Below are 14,274 nucleotides of genomic sequence, written 5' to 3' on the forward strand. Positions count from 1 at the left end.
CCTACTGCCAACTCTTGGGCTGTTCTTTTACCAACGAATAGTGGAATTGATCATCACATTGTGACGCCCCCACGGCTGAAAGGGTGATCATGTTCGGCGAGACGGCGATTCGAACCCGCGACCCTCAGATTACGAGTCGAGTACCTTAACCATCTGGTCATGCAGGGCCAACACCTTTGGCAACAGGTCTGATCGCGCGGGTTGTCATTAAACCTTACTAGGAGAAAAATATACAAAGCTCGAGACAAACAGAGAACTGATTATGTTTACTTGATCTATTTAGTGATCCAAATACATATTACTGGTTACTGATATTAAACCAAAATGATTAAAACTGAAGTTGAATGCATTATAAATACATCAAATGTCCACTGTATTTTCTACAACCGTAAATAATTGATTGTCTCACTTTTAAACGAGTGCACATGACACGAATTACTGTTTTCAGGTAAATTAGTAAGCAAACCTTCAAGCCAGCCAATATTTGAAATGAGAACTTTTATTTCTTACATGTCTCATAAAAAATGATGTTGGATATTTAAAAAGAATTATCTCTGTGATGAACAATTTTTAATTTCTATGTGTAAAATTAAAAATTTCATGGACATACAGTTTCCAAGTAATACACCCAACTTAATAATGTGTAAATTAATAAAACACATCAAAATGATAGATGGTTTATTTTCAAGATAGAGGTACTCATAATAAAGCCTTTTATTTTTAGTAATCCTAAAGAGAATAAAGGGCACGTGAGTAATTCATCTGTTTTGCCATCATTTTGGAAAAGGCTAAGTTACAAAAATAAAGGCCATTTCAGTATGGATTCATAATGTATGTAATATCTCAAAGCCAAAGCACCGATTTAATAAATATCAACTTTTATTTTCAGTTGAATGTCTTCTACCATTTACCTATGTCCACATTACAAAGGATTAATTCAACAAATAAATACTTTACTTTCACTGAATGGCATGAACATAATTTAAAATACTAGAAGAACCAAACAGACGTAAAGAGAATCATTGGGACCGCTTCCTCAAAGCACATTTCAAGTACTGCTGCTCAGAATACATACAGAATAACGTGTTCCCGTAAGATATCACTCACAGTATTAAAGATATTGAGCATAGTTGAACAAAGTAAGTATGAATAAATTAAACAACAACAAAATCGATACATAAATATCTTAACAATGATACAAAGTCACTTGCTAATACAATAAATCTAAGAAGCTAAAAATCTTTATTTCTTAACACAAGCAAAAACCTGCAGGTTCTGCTGAGTTACTTATTCCAATCACAGACAGTTACATTAAAAAAAAAAGGAATAAATAAGCTAGATTTAAATCATTCAAATAGGAAAACATGCATGAATTCACACTTAGGGTAATCGTATCTCTCGGATATTCTGTTTTTCTTACATTTTATACGCATGCGTATAAAATGACGTCATTTCGACAGATGGAATTTTTGCTACTTCTCGACAATTTAGTATCGCTTTGAGGTTTGTTCTTCCGATATAAACACTTGTCTTATCCCACCAGGGACCTGGCTGGTTGTTACCCATGAGCGGTGCTTTGCACGGATAAAAGAAAGATTGCTCTCAGCCTGGTCAGCACGCTCCTCGGCGGCTTCGAGCTCACGCTGGAAGCGACGAACACGAGAGAGGTTCTGTTGAGACATTCCTTCCTGCAAAGAATAAAGAAAACATTACCAAACAGGTAAGGCTTTTGATAAAATAATATGTTACTAAACATTTAAAAACCAAATTAAAATCATAGATAATATGATAAAACAACACTTCACTAATGCTACTATACAGTATAGGATGACGTGCCTGAATCTGTTTTCTATACAAGTTAACAATAATATAGAGTATGAAGGTGGAACTGGGTGCTTAATATCGTAACTACAGCTTGTATGAGTGAAATATTTTCTACACCTAAAAACATGAATAATTTGCCTCCTTCAGAAGTAAGGGTCTCTCATAAGAAAAGACAATAGTGAACATATACCCTTACCTGTTCAGTAAGCTGGCGTTTGTACATCTTACACTGCTCGTTGACTTTCTCTAAAGCATCGTTCAAGAAAGTGAGGTTCCTGTGGTCCTCTTCTGTTTGTAGCAGGATCTCCTTCAAGCGGTGTTCCTTTTTGCGCAGGATCTTTTGAGTTTCAATATGTCTACGCTTCTCTTCTTCCAACTCGATTTCTATGTCACGGATCTACGTGAAAAAAAAATTATAACTCGCTATTAAGTTATTTGGATACTGAGTATAACATAGAACTGCATTCCATTGTACAAGAAATGTCGGGTAAACAATATTAGTAATTAGATATAGAGAGATTTGGTTTCTAAATAGTATGATATTTGTTTAGATGTCTATTAAATGTTAGGCGAGAATGTGAGAAAAGAAAATGAAATTTTCAATGTAGACAGAACTTTAAAAGTCTAGTTCAGAAAGACTTAGAGTTCAGGTGTGGCTGTTCACAGTTTAAAACCAATGACTGTAAAGATGGCAACCAGCCAGATTATCTGCTGCGATAAGGATTTTGTCCAATAACAAAAGGTGCTAACAACAAAAAAAGATGTCAACACGAAAAAACCACCAACAAACAAGCCTTGTAAATAACAGATTCGACCGACAATTAAGCAATGAAGAGATACATCTACCCAACAAAGAACTCAACTTTGTAGTAACACCTAGAGATATTCCATCCGTCGAAATGAAAGCCTGTTTGGAAGATCTAGCTAGAAGACTGGTGATTCACTTGAAACAAACTGAAAACACCAACAAAAAAACGGAAAACAACCACAAGAAAGAAGACAACTAGGGCAATAATTCCACCGACAATTAACAACCTATCTTTCCAGGTGGAACTGAAAACATCTATTTCCTCGAAACACCTCAAAACAGTATCTTAAACAACCTTTTCAAAGAATTTTCACACAAACCTATCAACATAATTTCACAGATAAGAAAACTAAAAAAACAACCTCATACAAAAAGGATATCAATTCTATAAACAACTTAAAACAAAACAACAACATCAAGATTCTAAAAGCAAATAAAGGCAATGCTATAGTTATAATGAACACAAATTAATACATTCAGAAATGAACAACATCTTATCAGATACAAACAAATTTAAACTAATAAATACAAATACAACAAAAACACATGAAAACGAATTAAACAAAATATTACTATAAATGAAAAAATCCAACACAATCTCAGAAAACCTTTATTCTTACCTATGAAAGTTCGACTCACTCACACCACAACTATATGGCACCCTCAAACCTCACAAACCTGATTGTCCACTACGACTCATAATGTCGACTTATAAATCATTTAACTGCAACCTTGGTAATAACTTTAAATATATTTTTAATCAACTAAATCACAAAGCCTTAATGGCCAGTTTTGATGTAATCTCCCTCTTCACAGAAGTTCCAACCACCGAAGCCTGTGAGGTACCTTTAGAACTTTATATCCAAGACCCCAACTCATTGATACACACTCCCAGCAACCAATTAGCATCTATTATAGAATTCACAACCATCAAAACTAACTTTATGTTCAATAATCAAAACTACCTACAAATAAATGGTCTAAGTATGGGAAATCTCGTGTCACCAGTTCTAGCCAATATTTTTATGACACAAATTGAATCTCAAGCGATCAATTCAACCTTACATCCACCACTATATTGGTTCACATATGTTGACGATACAATTGGTGGATTCACATATACAAATCACACGTTAACTCTATACACCCCAAGATTAAGTTGACCTGCGAACAGGAAAAAACTAACCAAATAGCATTTCTTAACCTCAAGATCACAAGAACTGATACACAATTCAAAACAGAAATCCAAAGAAAAACCATGCATACTAGATAATACATTCCCTGGGACTCAGTACGTGAAACAAAACAAAAAACTTAACATATTAAGAAACCAAATAAACACAGCCACAAAACTATGTTTACCTGATGAAATTAACGATCAAATTAACAAAATAAAACAACACATCGTCAACATCAACAAATTTCCTCAAAATCTGTTGAAAAATTACAAGCACATACCTCCATCAACAACACAATCAACAACAAACAAACAACAATAAATCCCAAGCTACAACAAACTACAAAACCTAACACTGCTGCATACCATATGCTCCAGACATCAGCGAAAAAATAACTAACATTTGGAAAAAACTTATAACAAAACACAGCATTCCAGTAAACACCAAATTTATTCAAAAACCAAATACAAAACTAAAGTCAATACAATGTAAAAACTACACTGACAAACACAACACCAACATTGTTTATAAAATACAATGTAACAACTGCTATGACTTCTATAAAGCAGAAAAATGGAAACTAGATTGAAAGAACACAAAAACACACCTTCAAACGGTTTTGAACACTGCAAATCAAATAAACACAATATAACCATAGAAAACACACAAATAATAAGTAGAGAAACAATTACAAACAAATGCAAAATCAAAGAAGCCCTACTTATACAACAACTAAAACAAAAATTAAACCAATATAAAGGAACACATTTATACCTATACTAATGAATAACCTAACATCCAATTACAATGCCCCCTACAATCCCGTACCCGTTTATAATCTCGTCCCTAAGACGTGTCCAGCAATGGTTACTTGCAAACACTCTCTTTCTTGACCTGAAGATGACCTAGGAAGGTTAAAATGTTTTTCTCTGCTTTATTAGTAAAAGCGTTACTACCCATACCAACCGTTCTGAGATACCTTTTTATTTCAAGTTGGTTTCTCGTCATCAAGAAGGATTTTGTCCATCTTTTGAACTGAGTAATGAGCTTGACTGTCACCCACGTCTCGAACATTGAACATTAGATCTGCAACCCGATATGTTAATCACTATTCACACATGTAAAGTAACGTTTGTTGCACTGTTAGTCGCGGTTTAATACAACTATCTATTTTAGAGAAATATTTTTTCAAAGAAAGTTGTTAGAATATTTTCTGCATATGTTGATTTCTTTAAAAATCTAATACTAAAGGATAAATTATGATATATAAAGTAAAGCACTTACTAATTTAGAAAGCACGTATTAAAGAAAAATATCGTGCAAAAGCAGTAATGGATCAACAAGGACCAAGCAAGTATTCTGATAAAAGTGTTAGAACCTAGGATCACACACAATAGATGCAATAAATTTCAAACAAAAATTCTCAGAACTGGAGCATTCTTGAATAGTTGGTTATTCTTCTGAGGAAGAATGTTCAGACATCTACTCAGGTTTATACATTAACGTTCCTTAATGTTAGATTTTCTAAAAAAGGTGAGAAGGATTGTCAGTTAATCCTTTCTAATCAATGAATAGAAATAAGAGAAGAACAGTCCTTGAAGACACGGGATCGTATTCAACTTGTTATTATTTTTTAAATTCTGGATAAAATTTTTAAGGACTTTAGAATTATACCTGTTATCTCGTGTTCGAAGGTAATTTTATTGGCTGTTGTAAATCGTACGTGTAGGAACTTATGTATATAGAGCCCTAGTAATATGTTTTTGTGTTTTTTTTTTCATTTTCTTTACTTTATCCAAATGATAGAACATTATCGATTTTTTTAAAAGGAAAAGATGCAAGTGGGTGAGAAATGGAAAAACGACGAAAAAATATAAGAAGCAGTATCGATGTTTGTGTGTTGTAAATCACAAAGCAAAACAAGTCTGTGCTATAATTACTACAGGTATTTAAACCATTGTTTTAACGTTATAACTTCAAAAACGTATGCAGAGCGGAATAGCTTAAAAATTACGATATAAAGCTATACAAGTACAAAATATTTGTTACATCAAAGGGTAAAGCGTGAACTTTTTGAATGGTTTAATCTATAAAGAAGTCCCATAATTAGGTGTATGTATGTGTGGTGTTCAATCGAACTACCACGGTTAGGAAAGGTCACCTATTTTGTTCCCTTGTTAAGACTAATGTAAAATCAGAATACGTTTACGAAAACTAATGACGTCACTTACTGTACGAGTTTTAAAGCACATTCTCGTAAAATAACAATAAAACTAAAAATCACTGTTTTTCAAAACTTGTACACGATCTGAATTAATTTAATGTTTCTGTCTTCTAATTAGTTAATGTAATCTAATACACTCTTAATAAATCACGTTGGTGACTTAAGATTTACATAAGCAAAATGGCCACTTGAATTTGGGAAGAGAACAGAACGCACAGCCATGGGCGTCGAGTTTGCGGGACCTCGAAACCTCATCTCAAGCCTAAAAAGGGGTTGCAATTCTTAGCCACCGAGAAAACGTACAATGCCATATTATTCTTTGTTTGAAGATGTAATTGGTGAAGATAGATCAACCATTCGCACTTAGAAACGTTGTCTCAGCTGTTGGTACAATTACTCGTAAATTAATTTCGATTTGGAGTAAAGTGAAACACAAAACACAACCTGCCATTGTTTCAAAGTGTTCCAGAATCATAAGGCCAAGCTGTAACTATGATATCAGTAACTGCTGCTTATGTTTCATCCATTATATCCTAAACACCGGCCTACCAACTGGTTGTGTCTCTGTTATTTGCATTATAATGTTATAGAGAGCGTCTACCAGCCATTTGATTGTTCGTTGTATGCATAACGCCTAAATCAGCCCCGTTGGACTGTTCGTTGTAGGCAGAACATTTAAATCAGCCATTGTACTGTTCGTTGTATGTGGAACGTCTAAACTAACTGTTTGTTTGACTGTTCGTTGTACGAACAATAGTCGTATTATTTACACGAAATATGCTAAGTATGCTACGTTTTCAGTTCTAGAAAGGTAATTACTTGATGATGATTATGCAAGGCGAATAAGGATAAAAACAAACACCTGAGTGCCAAATGCTTGACGAATTTTTTTTGCATGCGTTTTTATTTGTTAAGTAAATTTGAAAATACGAAAGGAAGATGCACAACACCTAGCAAACTCAATGATACTGGTGACTGGCGGCTCGAGGTCAGTGTTGAATCCAGAACTTTCCATCGAAGGAAATTTGGGAATATAAAGGTGTGGGAGAACGAATTAAAACATTTATATAAAAAAAGACAAATTGGTAAAGTATTTCAGGGGCAAAATTGTTTGTTTTACTGCGAGCCCAGTACGTGACATTTTTTTGACCTGTGTTTTTTGTCAGGAAGTACGTCATCCGTGTAGTTTCTTTAATTAATTCAAAGTCTGAATGTAAGATAGAACACTGTACAGAAGGACAAGAGAATATTTTGTAATTCTTTCTACTTTATGGAGCTAATTCTTCCATGTCAGTATAGAATGTAAATTTGAACACTATAGTAATGCTTCACAAATGAATGAGCCAGGATGAGAATACTTATTATTCTTTAGAATTCACATATACTTGTACCAAGGGCATGTCATAAGGGTTCTGCTTGAATGAACATACAGGTAAAATTTAGGGTCTGAAATAACAGTCATGGTACCCCATGCAGTGTCTTAACTATATAGAAAGAAGCTAACATATGGTGCCAGTACGTACCAGAAGAAAGCAACTTAATAGCACATCCACAAATAAACTTAGGTAAAAACAGTGTTTTACACTACATATTAAGTTTTGTTGTTATACTACGGCCCAACAAACATAGATAATTGTCAGTAGAATACAGAGTTCTCGTAAAAGCTTTACATGATGCTGGTTGGACTCTCTGACAAATTGCTGCAGACTTGAAATGCTCCCCAAACACTGTCAAGTATACCCTAGATTGTGAGACTGAGACAGGTAAATTTAAAAATAGGAAAGGAAGAGGTAGAACACCTGAATTCAATGATACTGATGTTAAGTACCTTCGTTTATACAGTTTTCAGGACAGAAGGAAGACTGCCACTGATCTCAAGCATGAGATGAACGACCATGTACCAAATAACAGAAAAGTGTCCAGATTTACAGTATCAAGAAGATTCAATGATGATGAAATATTTGGTTGTGTAACAGTTAAGAAATCTTTACTTTGGTTTAGAAATATTGTCAAGGGACTGAAATTTGTTAAAATGTATACAAACTGGACTTTTGTTTACTGTAAAAGGGTGTTATGGACGAATGAGTCCAAGTTTGAAATATATGGTTTAAAGTGAAGGTTGTACGTCCTGCGGAAGAAAAGTCAAAGATACTTACCTCAATGCATTGTACCTATCACGAAGTATGGGAGAGGCAGTGTGATGGTTTGTGAGTATTTTTCTGCTAAGGTGACAGGAGAAAGTTACAAAATACATGGAATAATGGACCAGCAAAAGTACCATCATATATGATACGCCATGATATACCCAGTGGTTTACGTATTATATTGTTGGTAGAGGATTATACTACCAGGAAGATAATGAATCCAAACACTTATTCGAGCTATGCAGTAATTACTTAGTTAAGAAAGGAGCTGCTGGAGTCATTCAAATGATGCATTTGTCCTCACAGAGCCCCGATCTCAACCCAACTGAGCAGGTTAAGGATTTGATAAATCAAAAACCTTATATATCGAAAGTTACTTCCTGAAAGTGTATTAGAGACACTTGGAGTAAAATTCCAAAGGACACTTTGGTTAAATATGTTGCAACAACACCTGAAAGACTATCTGTCTTTATTAAAGCAAACTGGGGACATACAAAATACTAACTGTTTGCTGAACTCAACCACTTCCACTGAGTTTCTGTTGTACTAAATATGAAGTTTAATAAAATTTTGATGTTTCGTCTGTGATTTACCTTCCATTGGTCTTTAATTTATGAATTTGTTCTAACTCTTTTCACAGTATTGTACTTCTCATTAAGAACGATATACGAGACACAACAATTATTCTAAATTATGTGTTTCACTTTTAAAGCATAAAATACTTACGAATATTTCTATAAACGAATGGCATAAATGTGTAGGTGTTAAAAATTGCATATAATAAGGAATAGTTTATAATTGGGAAGCCCAACTGGTGGCTCGATGTCAATGCTGAATCCAGACCTTTCCACCAGAGGGAGTGGGGAATGTGAAGGTGTGAGAGAATTGATTTAAACATCTATAAAAAGATAAACTGTTGAAATATCTTAGGTGATTTTTTTTGCACTGGGGAATATCCCCCGTACACCACTAAAGTCAACATTGTGGTCAGATTTCATTATGTTTACTCTGTTCACATTTTTAAGAGACAAAGTACTATTTGTATGTTACTCGTACTGTTTATGACGTATTGCTAAACGGGAAATGAACATATATTTTGGGGCTGGTATTGGAATAGAATTATAGAATATGTGATTCAAGACTGTTGTTAACATTCCGGCACGTGAGTGGATTGCTACAGATATTGTTTTTTTTTCCAAATCCTCTTGAATTGTGCATTACGGATTTAGAATCAAATGCCTCCAGGCCAATAATATTGGCATTCAAAACAAATTTGTTAATGTTATTTTTATACACATTTGATGTGGAAATTATATTGCATTAAATTTTAAGGAGTTGTTGTTGATTAATCAAAAAGCCACACAATAGGTTATCTGTGTTCTGCTTACCACGGGTATCGAAACCCGGTTTTTAGCGTTGGAAGTCCGCAGACATACTGCTGAGCCAGTGAGGAGCTTTTTAAAAAGGAATGTAGAAAAAGGCAAAAATATGTGCAGTTTAATGTGATGGTTATCACAGAGTAAAAGAAATATTATTCAGAAATTAAGTCTAAGTTTATTCATTTATATACCAGGTGGAGTACCTGTTCCCTGGCCAGGAGTTATGTAAATTCATGATTAATGAAAGGTAGTCTTAGGACATGAAAAGTTGCGTTCCTTATATGTAACTGTAAAAACGCAAAAACAATCATAAAAGCTGCTTTGCATGTATTTCAATAAGGACTAAAAAAACCTACATGCCAAGTTTGATGAAGATACATTAACAGGGGGCAAAGTAGCGGTAAAAAACGACCTTGCAAAAATACAAAACGAAAAACTGATAATTTTATGTATCTCCCCATGGACCCAATGAACCTCCATACTAAATGTAGTGCAGATTCATCCACAGTGGTAAAAAATACAAAAACTCCCTTAAAAACTGCAAAAAAGTGAAAGTTTGTTTTTACCTCTGCATGAACACAATGAACTCCATACCAATTTGGGTGAAGCTCAATCCACACTCTGCGAAGCAGTTACATGGACATACAACAGGCAGAACTATTGTATTTACAAAAATTATGTATTAAAAGAAATATAACCATATAAAGGGACTTAGCAATATTTTTTAATTGGAAAAAAATGTTTATCACACACGTGACAGGCTTAGGAATTTTCTTTAGCTCTCAGAACAGAAAATAAATTAAAATATGATGAATCCAAATATTTATCAACATCTAAAGTTAATAATCACTGAGCGATGTTATGGAATGCATTTGTGAAAATTAAACAGTTTATCAATAACATTACTCTACTTACTTAAACTTTCCTAAAAAATTGTGAATTATTGTAAAGTAGCAAATACTGAAAAGCATAAATAATGTAGTAACATGGATACATAATTTTATTCTTCAAAAAGTAACCTAGCCAGTTCAAACTTTTGTTTTTTTCCTGCAATAAGTAGTTTTTATGGAACACTTTATATAATGTCACACGCCAGTAGGAAACCATTGAAAGCTAACTGTGAGAATAACATATACTTTTAAAAATTAAAATTATACTTTTCTACCTTGTATAAGTGGTTTTTAGAACACCCTGAATAAGGCAAAACACTATTGAGCAACAGAAGGAAATTTTGTAGGAATGATATTTATTTTTGAATGCATGTTTTAAAAAACCAACTATGATACATACCCTTGTCTCTAACTTGGCAATAACACGTTTTCCTCCGGCTAAAGCACTAGCTTCCACTTCTTCTAAGCGAATCTGAAGGTTGCGAACCTCAATTTCCAGGGACTTTTTGATAGTTTCAATTTTGACGTATTTTTCATGTTGTTCCACCAGACGGTCCTTGGTCACCTTCAGTTCAGTGATGGTGCGGTTAGCACGATCGTCCGCTGCCTGTAAACCGAAACCAAGGGTTATTCAATTTTTATTGAGAACCAGGTTACGATGGTTGTTTTGTTATTTGTTATTTTGAATTTCGCGCAAAGCTACTCAAGGGCTAGCTGCACGAGTTGTCCCTAATTTAGCAGCGTAAGACTAGAGGGAAGGCAGCTAGTCATCACCCCCCACCGCCAACTCTTGGGATACTCTTTTACCAACGAATAGTGGGATTGACCGTCATATTATAACGCCCCCACGGCTTAAAGGGCGAGCATGCTTGGTGCGACTGGGATTCGAACCCGTGACCCTCGGATTACGAGTCAATCGCATTAACCCACCTGGTCGATGCCGGGCCGATGGTTGTTTTCTTATTTCATTTTGACCATTGTTTGATTTGTGTTGTAAGTTAAATCTCAGAAAGCAACAATAATATTAACTACATGTATTTTCAAAAATATGGTGAAAATAAAAAACGTGGTAGTCGACAGAAGATATTAGAAAACATCTAGGAAATGATAAGAGTAAAGAATTAGATAAATACATAATTTATTGTATAAATGTAAGAGAAATTAAAACTAAGGAAGGAAACATTACAAAAAACTAAAACGTTCATTTATTCCATTGGGATGGATGGTTCTCAGATCTCTTAGTTCGCATTTGTATTTGTGTGTAAGAACCGTCTTCAAAACAAGCATTTTAAAGAGTTCAAGGGTTAAAATTAAAGTGTCGAGCCACTGGTTTATCTGTATTACAATTTATTATCTCTCTGAGATAATTGTTTTCTGCTTTTCTCATTTAAATTTTGCAATTCTTTAGTTGCCACCGTTAAATTTTGCCGCCCTAAACAAATGCTTACTTACTACACAGGACTGTTTTAAAACATGGACCCATGGCCTAAGTCATAGGACACTTCAACTGTATCATTTAAATTTCCTGCTAGATGTTTTACGCATTTAAATTACTTCACTAGTAATAACATATGCTTCAGTATTTAATGCTGTGGGAGGTTGTCTCAGAAATGAGTCTCTTGGTCCAGAAGCCCCGTACTTGTTAAAATGGCACTTCTGTTAAGGCAGGTTTTGCGAATAGCACTGCTGTTAAGACAGGTTTTACGAATAGCACTGCTGTTAAGACAGGTTTTACGAATGGCACTTCTGTTAAAGCAGCTTTTGGGAAGCAGCACTCGCCATCTGCACAGCTAGTCTTAACCAAATAGCAAATAACTGGATTAACTGTAACTTTTTATCACGCATCCACAGCTCGTGTTCGGCAGCATATCAAAGGAAATAATCTTAGACCCGACACATTAACCACTTGGCCATGTTGGTGCCCTTAAAAGAAAGTTTATGTCTCAAAATTTAAGTTAATTTTTGTGATTGGTGTTGTCTCTTGTTCAACACTGTATAACTAAACTACATTTATAAAACCATGCAAGAAAACAAAACGAAAACGTCGATACGATATCGAGACTTTGCATTAAAAACTGATCATTTGAAAGTAATCGTATAAGGGTTATGGATTATGGCCTTGCTGCTTCTTAAATTTTACTGGTCTAAAGCTCGCCATAACAAAGGAATATATATAATGATTATTTTACAAGGGCAAAATATATTGGCGCTTACAAATAATAAAATTATTTATAAGGAATTACAATTTTTACCTCTAAAACTGAAGATTCTGCAGTTGGAATGAAGTTTACACCATTTGAGTTATTTGGAAACATTCAAAGAAATCACTGTGTTAGATAAGGGGAATCCTGAGATGGCCAGGTGGTGAGAGCGCTTGACTCGTAATCTGAGGGTCGCGGGTTCGAATCTCCGTCACACCAAACATGCTCGTCCTTTCATTTGTGGGGTATTATAGTGTGACGGTATCTCCCTCTCTTCATTGGTAAAAGAGTAGCCCAAGATTTGGCGGTGGGTGATGATGACTAGCCGCCTTCCTTCTAGTCTTAAATTGCTAAATTAGAGACGGCTAGCTCAGATAGCTCTCGCGTAGCTTTGCGCGAAATTCAAAACAAACAAACGATCCTGAGATGAGGGGCTTAGAGCATTTTCAGTTTTGTCCTCATAACACTATAGAGACTTATAGCTAACAAAGAGTCGGTTGATAGCTTACACTCCTATTCTTCTTGTATTAGGTTTAACTGAAATCAACAGAAAAATGTAAGCGCAAAACTTACCCGCAAATCCTTATGTAGTGAGTCGTAATCACCTTGTAGCGCAGTTAGTTCGGTTTCCAACTTAGATTTTGCGGAGGTGATGTTCACATTAATAGTGGTTAGCTCGTTAATGCGAGTATGTGACTCTTCCAGAGATTGCTCCAATGATTTCTTTGACCGTATTTCCTACAGAAAAAAAATAAACCAATACTACGTAGCTTGAACATGTAATAAGATAGAAATATTACAACTATAGATAATAAGTATTCTTACGCATATATAAAATAGTGACTGAGTTAGCTAATTTTTTGTTATATGAAAATCGAATTAATACAAGTGACTCTCAAAAATTTAAAGACGGAAAACAATAACTTTCTAAACAAGTAATACAAGCCAAGGATTAGTCATGAACAAAGAAAGTTCAATAATCATCCGCCATTGGACAAAAGCTGCATATAACTAAGTGAGCGATGTTACTTGGGATAAAAAAAGAACATAATATTCTTTTTATAAAGAAAAGAACACTCACAGTCTCTAGAGTCACTCTTATCTCGTCCAGTTCAGACTGCAGACCTTGACAGCGCCTCTGAGCAACTCCCAGCTGGTCGACGGTTTGTTGAAGCTGGCGATAGGTTTCGTCATAACGAGACTGGAGTTCCTATTGGATAATTAAACTTGTTAGAGAGATATGCATGCCATAACTAGGAGATGCTAAAAGATGTTGTATGTATTATAGAGTGAGTGCATCTGCACAGTGCTAAAAACGCTTGGCTGTATTATGAGATGGTGGTGTGTCTCTGGTATGCACTTCCACAGTGTACAATTACAGTAACAAAATTACTATGAAGGTACACGTACTGTAACAGTCCTGGTAATATGAAATGTAACTTTTAGGCTGAATACTGTATCACGTTCAGGTTTTATCTCTTACATAGATTTTGTAGAATAACTGATTTTATTCCCATGTTTCTTCTTACTGCTGCTAGGAGAAGAAATCACTGATTAGTTTGGTTTGAATTTTGCGCAAAGTTACACGAAGGCTACTTGTAGCAATGAAATAATAGAGGGAATGCG

The 14,274-nt window shown here is 34.7% G+C and overlaps 1 protein-coding gene across 1 annotated transcript in view; it reads right to left on the reverse strand.

The window, feature by feature from the left end:
• Positions 1-861: 861 nt before the first annotated feature.
• Positions 862-14,274, reverse strand: part of LOC143250905 (paramyosin-like) — a 39,057-nt gene continuing 25,644 nt past the window's right edge. The window contains exons 12-16 of the mRNA XM_076502074.1: positions 13,730-13,858; positions 13,222-13,386; positions 10,848-11,054; positions 2,021-2,221; positions 862-1,688 (exon numbers count right to left, since the gene is read on the reverse strand). Of these exons, the coding sequence (XP_076358189.1) occupies positions 1,488-1,688; positions 2,021-2,221; positions 10,848-11,054; positions 13,222-13,386; positions 13,730-13,858 (903 nt within the window). The 3' untranslated portion in view covers positions 862-1,487. The remainder of the gene's footprint in view (positions 1,689-2,020; positions 2,222-10,847; positions 11,055-13,221; positions 13,387-13,729; positions 13,859-14,274) is intronic.

This window comes from Tachypleus tridentatus, chromosome 5 (genome assembly GCF_004210375.1).
Source record: "Tachypleus tridentatus isolate NWPU-2018 chromosome 5, ASM421037v1, whole genome shotgun sequence".
NCBI lineage: Eukaryota > Metazoa > Arthropoda > Merostomata > Xiphosura > Limulidae > Tachypleus > Tachypleus tridentatus.